The sequence below is a fragment of the Chelonoidis abingdonii genome, chromosome 11 (assembly GCF_003597395.2).
Source record: "Chelonoidis abingdonii isolate Lonesome George chromosome 11, CheloAbing_2.0, whole genome shotgun sequence".
NCBI lineage: Eukaryota > Metazoa > Chordata > Testudines > Testudinidae > Chelonoidis > Chelonoidis abingdonii.
In genome coordinates, this window is record NC_133779.1 from 22,833,527 (window position 1) to 22,842,586 (window position 9,060).

Sequence of the window (9,060 nt, forward strand, 5' to 3'; positions counted from 1 at the left end):
GGGGATCGCTATATCGCGTCTAGATGAGATGCGATATATCGATCCTGGGTAAACCGATCACTCCCCGCCGATATGGCGGGTAGTCTGGATGTACCCTGAGACATCCACATAGTGTTCAGAGAGAACATTAAGAACAGTCCCGCTTTATCACAGTTCCCCTGTTTCCTAGAGGGTAGCTTACCCCAAGCCCTCTTCCTAGAATTTTCAGCCAAGCCTCCTGAAGTAAACCCACGGTTAGTTTACTTCTTCAGTGAGGGTTTATCTGCACCCATTTTGTACTGAAGCAGACCTTTTGATCGTCACTTGAAGAACAGGGTGTCTCCCCCAGCCCTGCATTGTTTACATCTTCTCAAGGCTCCACTAGCTCTTTGTTAGTGTTTGACCCAGTATGCTAATTGACTTCTGTTGTATGAATCACAATGCCTCCCTGCCCACTAGGAGATAAATGTCTCCTACCTGCCGGGGGAAATGTGTCTCAAGTCAGGGGGACCTGCCTTGAACTCACAAGGCCCAGAGAAGATCATTTTCAGCGTCTGTACTGAACTCCTCACAGATTTGCCATGCGTACCTCTCCCAATGAGCCAGGGCTGCACAGACTTTCGTTAGAGACCTCACCTGACATTCTGTGGTGAAGCCAAGGGGTCTTTGTACCCCTATGGACCCCTCTGCCAGTTGGCATCGAGAGTTCCTTGGGTCACAAGCTTTATTAAGCACCGCCGCTGCACTTGCAATGGGATCCGCTTACCATGTCCGCGTGGAGTCCCATTGAAATGAATGGGGCTCCCCCCCCACAATGCAGAGGTCTCTGCACGGCTCAGATTGCTGGCTCAGGGCCCTAGAGGAAGGCCAGGAAATGACAGTCTAAGCCCCCAGTCCATGGGTGTTCAGTTTGACATGCCTCACTTCATTCACCCGCGTGGTCCATTTATTTAGTTAGGATATTTACTCCCGTGTGAATATTTGCAGGCTCGAGTGCTGCACCCGACACAAAGAAAATAGAGCAGCTAGAACAATGGAACCCTGATCCCTGGTGGGGGCCTGTAGGCACTACTCTAATTGAAATAATTGATAATAATTAATAACTTCAAGTTAATGAGAATGGTGCAGCTGCTGCATAAAGCGAACACGTCCACCCTCTATCCCACACAAAACCCGTTCTCTCTCAGCACTGGCTGCTCGACTGCGTATCTCACCAATGCAAACCGTAAAAAGCAGTCAAATGAGTCAGCTCCCCATCTGCGTGGCTCACATCTTGCCCTGATCTCCCTCCCTTTCACAGCCCATGTCCCTCCACCCTTATCCTGAGCAACACGCATGAGCCGTAACGCCAGCCAGGCTCATTTATTCTATATCTACGTGTGTTTTGATGTTCAGTCTAGGGGGGTGTAGCTTTCCTCAAGTACATTGTATGTAGTGCTTTACCTGGCCTGTGTAACGTATCTGTAGCCTCGCAGCACTGTAGTGCTGAGGGAAGAGACGTCCAGTGACACTGAGCAATAACCCATTGGGCACTGTATGTCCACAATGTGTAATTCAACTGTGGAACTCACTGCCCCAGTATCTTGTTGGGCCCATTAAGTTTTGCTGAATTTCAAAAGAATTAGACATTCTTCTTAGAGAGCTTGCTCATAGCAATTCCAGTTAGGTATGTGCGCGCCGAGTGCACAGTCGTCAGAGGATTTTTACCCTAGCAACACCTGGTGGGTCGGCTGTAGAGCCCCCTGGAGCGGTGCCTTAATGGCACTGGATATATACCCCTGCTGACCCAGTGCCCCCTCAGTTCCTTCTTACTGCCCGTCACAGTCGTTGGAACTGCAGCGCACAGCATAGCTGTCCTCCACTCTCCCTAGCTTTTGCTTCCCGGTTTTAGATATTTGTTCCAGTTGTTCTAATATATATAGTTAGTATAGGGTAAATAGTGGTATAGTTATAAAGTTAGGCTTGTAGTTAAGTTTAGCAGGTTGGAAGGGGTCCTCCCCCTTCCTCCCTGCCTGCTGCCCGGGCTCATGCCCAAGGCTTCGGGTTTTAAGCCATGTTCAATCTACTCAAAGCCTATGCCAACGGGAGACCCCCACGACTCTTGCCTGAAGTGTCTTGGGGAGTCTCACCAGGCCGAGAAGTGTAGGATCTGTAAGGCATTCAGACCTCGAACCAAAAAGGAGCGGGACTTTAGGCTCAAGCAACTCCTTATGGAGGTGGCCCTTAGCTCAGATCCCCTATCGGCCCGCCAAGTTCCAGCCTGGAGAGCGTCGGTGCGCAGTGCCCTGGCGGCGGCTTCAGGTACAGCACCGCGGGGAGACTCGGATAGAGGCCCGCGGCACTGGACCTCTCCAGCACCGTGTCCAGTGCAAGTAGCTCGGCGCTGTTCCCTGTCTCCAGGACAGAAGAGAGTGCTCAAGCCGGAGGTGACTGTTTTGCAGCAACAGGTGCTGGCACCTCCTTTGCTAACCTTGAAGTCACGTCCAGCACCAGAGCGACCGAGCGTACAAGCGCCGTTATCGGCACTGTTGACTCCGGCACTGAGGGAGGAACCATTGAGTCTGGTGCACACTGGCTCCCCGACCCGGACCATGGTTGAACCCCGGCTTCCGTCGAAGCTGGAGACATTCACGACAGTGAGAGACCTCATTGCCCTCGCAGAGCCAGCACCAGCACAGATTGCGGCACAGCCTCCAATATCTGTTATACAGTCTAGGGGCAAGCCTACCTTAATACGTCTGCCATCTCCTAGCGTGGAGACGTGGCACCGCTCCCGACCCCGGTACCGTTCGCAATCCCGACGCCGTTCCCACTCGCGGCTCCGGTCCACCTCTCGGCATGACTCTGGGCCGCGGTACCGTATGGACTCTCAACATCACTCCCGGCACTGATTGCAGTGCTGATCACCTTCCCGGAGTCGATCCTGGCACCGCTCCCGCAAACGTTCATCGTCGCGATCCAGGTCTGGATCTCGGTACTCGGTTGGTCATCGACGTCGATCTTGATCCCGGTACCACTTCCTGACGCCTCACTGTCACCTCTAGTGACCCGGTACCGGTCTGCACTGTGCCCCGGAGAGTCTACACAGACGTGCTCCACACCACCTTGGCCCTTGCGCGCCGCCTCATGGTCATCGCAGTCTGAGGGTGCCTTGTGCTCAGCCAACCCAGCTTCAGGCCAGGGCAAAGGTAATGTGGGTCAATGGCATGACGAAGGCCAAGACCCTAATCAGGATCCTGCACAATGGTCCTTCTGGACACTGTGGGCGTACCACCAAGGCCAAGGGGTTCTGTCAGGGGCCTCCCGCTCAGCCCATTGTGAACTCTGGGTACGAGAAGCCACCGTAACTCGTCCCCCTCAGGGGGGTATGGAAGCGGCTGCACCTACCCCAATGCAGGCCCCAGGCCCCGGTGTAGTGGATCCTGGGCAACAGGACTCCTCGCTACATGATCCACTACAGGACCCCCTGGACCCTGTGGCATCTTCGTCATCTTCTCCAGATGAGGCAGTGGTGGGGACAGCAGCCTTGGGTCCTCCCCCGATAGACCTTTGTGCCCACCAAGACCTTTTACGTAGGGTGGCACATAATATGGACCTCCAAACAGAGGAGGTAGTGGAGTTGGAGGACCCAGTGGTGGACATCCTTTTGGCAGAGGCCCCATCCCGAGTAGTGTTGCCCATCATCCGCACCATCCAGACCAACGCCAAGACAATATGGCAGACCCTCGCCTCTATCCCACCGATGGCCAGAGGAGTGGAGAGGAAATACTTTGTCCCCTCCAAGGAGCATGAGTACCTCACCCTCAGCTATGTTCAGAGTGGCATCCTTGGTAAACAGCATGGTCAACAGGCCCCAGCGCCCAAATCAAACCCTGGCATCGGGCATAGCCAGGCGTCTAAATCTGTTTGGGCACAAAATTTATTCAGCGGGAGGTCTTCAGCTCAGGGTCACAAATCAACAGGCGCTCCTGAGCCAGTATTGCTATAACTCGTGGAATTCCATTGGGAAATTTCAGGAGTTAGGGTCCTTAGTGGAGGAGGGCAAAAAGGTGGCTAGGACCTCTTTACCGGCCTCCTTAGGTGCAGCAGACTCAGTGGTTAGGACCCTGGCATCGGGCATAGCTATGCGACGCATCTCCTGGTTGCAGGTATCTGGCCTACCACCAGAGCTGCAACAGACCCTGCAGGACCTGCCATTGGACAGGCAGGGCCTGTTCTCAGACAAGACGGACTCTAGATTACAGAGCCTGAAAGATTCCAGGGCTATCATGCGCTCCCTGGGTACTCACACCCCGGTGACATAAGAACATAACATAAGAACGGCCGTACCAGGTCAGACCAAAGGTCCATCTAGCTCAAGCCTTTTAATCCGCAGCCTCAAAGCTTTTACCTTCCCCCTCGTCCGAGGCAAGACTTCTATAGAAGATGCGGACGAGGTGGTAGAAAGAAATCCAACAGCCATCAACCTGGTCAGAACCAAGGCCCTCCCAAACCATCAGCGGGGCCTAAGCAAAACGTTTGAAGATGCGCCCGAGGACGGTGTATCAGTCACCACCCAGGATCCTTTCCCTCCATTTCGAGACCGTCTCTTCCGTATAACTTTAGACCGGTGGGTTCTTCGCCTGGTGGAAAACGGATATTCTCTCCAGTTTTCTTTCTCCCCTTCCTCCCATCCTCCCTCCTCGTCCCTCTTCAGGGAGCCCTCTCACAAGCAACTCCTTATACAGGAGGTCCAAATGCTCCTGTCCATGGGAGAGATCGAGGAGGTTCCAAGGGAGCTAAGGGGCAGGGGGTTTTACTCCCGCTACTTCCTAATCTCCAAGGCCAAGAGTGGGCTTCAACCCATCCTAGATCTGTGCTGAATCAACAAATTCATGGTAAAGTTGAAGTTCCGCATGGTTTTACTGGGGACCATTATTCCTTCCCTGGATCCTTGGGACTGGTACACCGCCCTCGACATGAAGGATGCGTACTTCCACATAGCGATTTACCCGCCACACAGCGCTTCCTTCGCTTTGTGGTCAATCATGAACACTACCAATTCGCTGTCCTTCCCTTCGGCCTGTCCACTGCTCCTAGGGTGTTCACCAAGTGTATGGCTATTGTGGCAACCTATCTTCGTCGTCAACGGATCCAGGTGTTTCCGTATCTCAATGACTGGCTCATTCGAGGCCAAACCAGGGACCAAGTTCAATCCCATGTTTGATTCTCCCTAAGCATGTTCCGCCGGCTGGGAAGTCGACTCTGGAACCAACCCAGAGAATAGAATTTATCGGGACAGTCCTGGACTCCAGACTCGCCCACACTCTCCTGCCGGACGCACGCTTTCAGTCGATGGCGAGCATCATCGGCCGCCTCGTAAACTTTCCAACTTCCACCGTAAAGATGTGCCTCAGCCTTCTGGGGCACGTGGCTTTGTGTACGTACGTAACCTGGCATGCCAGACTTTGGCTTTGCATGCTTCAGGCCTGGTTATCAACAGTATCGACCAGGTCGAGACAGCTTGAGCATAGTGGTCAATGTCCTGGAATCGGTTTTGACTTCCCTCCGTTGGTGTCTGGACCCCACGTTGGTGTGCGATGGGGTACCATTTCATACTCCGCAACCCACCTTCTACCTGGTCACAGGCACATCATCTGTGGGATGGTGTGCCCACCTCGGAGAGCTCCAAACACAGGACCACATCCGATCTGACTCTGCATATCAGTGTACGAGAATTGATGGCAGTACGCCTAGTGTGTCAAGCATTTTACGAGCAGCTATGTGGCCGTTGTGTGGCAGTCCTCACAGACAACACCACGGCCATGTTCTACATCAGCAAGCAAGGGGTAGCCTGGTCGTCCCCTCTATGCCAGGAGACCATTCACCTGTGGGAATTCTGCATAGTCCACTCAATACATCTGATGGCGTCGTTTCTCCCAGGGGTCCAGAACACTCTTGCAAACCGCCTCAGCAGGTCCTTCCAACCTCACGAGAGGTCGTTTGTCCAGATATCATCCACTCCATCTTCCTGAGGTGGGGATTTCCCCAGGTTGACCTGTTCGCCTCGCACATCAATCGGAAGTGCCAAGTGTTCTGTTCTCTCCAGGGCTGCTCTCAGGGTTCTCCATCAGACGCTTTCCTACCTCTGTGGAAAGACCAGCTGTTCTACGCCTTCCCTCCATCCCCTCTGGTCCACAGGGTCCTGCTCAAGCTGCGCAGAGACAAGGCACAGATGATTCTGGTCGCCCCAGCATGACCCAGGCAACACTGGTACACCACACTCCTGGAGTTGTCGGTAGAGCCTCCACTCACGTTCCCACTGTGGCTGAACCTGATCTTGCAGGGCCACGGACGACTCTGTCACCCCGACCTGCAATCGCTCCACCTTACATCATGGATTCTGCATCGCTAGCTTGGTCGGAGTTACTCTGCTCACAATCGGTGCAGCAGGTTCTGTTAGGCAGCAGGAAACTCTCTGCTCGAGCCACGTACCTGGCTAAATGGAGGCGTTTCTCCTGTTGGTGCGAGCAGCATGACATGCCCCCGTTGCAGGCGTCGATACCTCTCATCCTAGACTATCTCCTGTCCCTAAAGCAGCAGGGCCTGGCGATATCTGTCAGGGTGCACCTGGCAGCCATCTCGGCTTTTCATCCAGGAGAACGTGCTTCCTCTGTCTTCTCCAACCCAATGGTCGTTAGATTTCCGAAGGATTTAGATCGCCTCTGCCCACAAGTGCGACAACTGGTTCTGGTGTGAGACCTTAACCTGGTCCTTTCCAGGCTCACGGGGCCCTGTTCGAGCCAATGGCCACCTGCTCACTCCTTTACCTATCTTGGAAGACAGCCTTCCTTGTAGCCGTCACTTCAGTGAGACGCGTATCTGAAATCAGAGCCCTCACATTGGAGCCGCTGTATACAGTTTTCCATAAAGACAAGGTGCAGCTTCACCCCACTCTGCCTTTCTCCCCAAGGTGGTATCAGCTTTTCATGTGAACCAGGACATTTTCCTCCCTGTCTTTTATCCGAAGCCGCACGCTATGCATCAGGATCAACGTATGCACTCTCTGGATGTTCGTAGGACCCTCGCATTCTATGTTGAGCATACGAAGCCATTTAGGAAAATGACCTAGCTCTTCGTTGCAGTGGCCGACCGGATGAAAGGCCTACCAATCTCCTCGCAATGTGTCTCCTCTTGGATCATGGCCCGTATCCGTGTTTGCTACGACTTGGCCGGTGTCCTGGCCCACGCCTCACCACCCCCACGCCTCACCACCCACTCCACGAGGGCTCAAGCCTCATCTGCCGCTTTCCTGGCCCAGGTTCCAATTCACGAGATCGGTAGAGCTGCGGTTTGGTCATCGGTACATACCTTTGCCGCTGACCACGTGTTAGTTCAGCAGTCTAGAGACGATTCCGCATTTGGTTCAGCGGTTCTGCACTCAGCAATGTCTCACTCCGACCCCACTGCCTAGGTAAGGCTTGGGAGTCACCTATTTGGAATCGATATGAGCAAGCACTCACAGAAGAAAAAACGGTTGCTCACCTTTGTAACTGTTGTTCTTTGAGATGCGTTGCTCATGTCCTTTCCAAACCTGCCTTCCTTCCCCTCTGTCGGAGTAGCTGGCAAGAAGGAACCGAGGGCGCGCTGGTTCGGCTGGAGTATAGATTCAGCGCCATTAAGGCGCCATACAGCCAACCCACTGGGTGTTGCTGGGGTAAAAATTCTCTGACGATCGTGCATGCAGCGCGCGCACACCTAGTTGGAATGGATATGAGCAACACATCTCGAAGGACAACAGTTACAAAGGTGAGTAACCGTTTTTTTCTATGGCTAACAAGACCCTCTACAGTTACATTAAATAGCATAAAAAATGTAGAAGAGCTATATGGTCTCATGTTTCAGGACACCAAAACGTCCTCCATGGGGAGATTATTCCATAATTGCCCATTTAGAGGGATTTTTGCACCTTCCTTTGTAGCATCTGATCTTGGCCACTTGTCAGAGACAGGATTCTGGGCTCGAGGGACTTGGTGTGATTCTTCTGTTACTGTATACGCAAATTCAATTGACTGGATCGCTCAGGACAAGTAAAAAGCTGTAGATTGAATTATTTATGCAATAAGTCTTGATTATAAGTAGTAAAGTGAAAACCATGCTAAATTCCCCTATTGTTCCTAATGTGAGTGGAGCCAGTGACACGAACAGGACCGCTTGTCTGGACAAGGTGGGCCCCATTCGCAGATACGTGCGTCCCGAGATACCCCGCCTGTTTCTTTCAGTCAAAAGAATTGAGTTCGGGTAGAGGGAGCTGATTTCTCATTGATTCCATCTCAATGCTAATGTTATAAAACTCAAGAAAACGTTTGACCTGAGATTTTACAAAACTTTTTATAAGAGTTAAATATGTCCCTGAAAAGTGTCCCCTGCCCATGTTTCTTTTGAACCATGGAGGAGGAGGCGCAGAGGGTATGCGGTGGACATGAATGGCCCATAATGAGAAGAACTGTGTATGCCACAAAAACCCAGCGCTGTCCCCACTAAAATCCTTGCAGGGCCAGCTGTTATGCCTGGCAGTATGTGTCTGAGTGAAACATCCAATTGGACACCTTGGGGCGGTTTCCATTATGACTGCGGCTTAGCTGTTACCAAGTACTGAGCGATGACTGGCTATTCTAATGGCCGGGCTGCACGATTGTCTTACCCCTCTAATTTGTTGCCGAGATTGCTGCTCTCACACTGGGCTCCTAACTCGTAGATTGGCGCACCGTGACTATTAGCAGCTTTCACTCTGTGGAACAGGGACGGGGGGAGAGCCGCAAGCTTAGTTCATTGAGTTCAAATAAACTTTTTCCTTCTGCCACCATCCAGTCAGTTACTTGGGTTACTTCCTAGTTCAGTGCATTCGGGTACACGGCAAGTTGCAGCTCTGAGCCCGGGGTGCGGCGAATCACTCTAGGTCACCCAATTGTCATAAACAGATAGTAAGGGTTAATGTTTCTTTTACCTGTAAAGGGAACCAAACCAAAAACAAAGGGAACCAAACACTGACCAGGAGGACCAATCAGGAAGCTGGATTTTCAAAGTCAGGGAGGGAATTTT

At 52.5% G+C, this 9,060-nt stretch overlaps 1 protein-coding gene across 1 annotated transcript in view; it reads left to right on the top strand.

Annotated features, from left to right (window-relative positions):
* The window catches only part of DNAH2 (dynein axonemal heavy chain 2), a 148,458-nt gene that overhangs the window by 11,760 nt on the left and 127,638 nt on the right, over positions 1 to 9,060 (top strand). Inside the window, 4 exon segments of the mRNA XM_075071345.1 lie at positions 2,877 to 2,960; positions 3,585 to 3,809; positions 4,387 to 4,588; positions 6,305 to 6,377. Coding sequence (XP_074927446.1) covers positions 2,877 to 2,960; positions 3,585 to 3,809; positions 4,387 to 4,588; positions 6,305 to 6,377 — 584 coding nt within the window.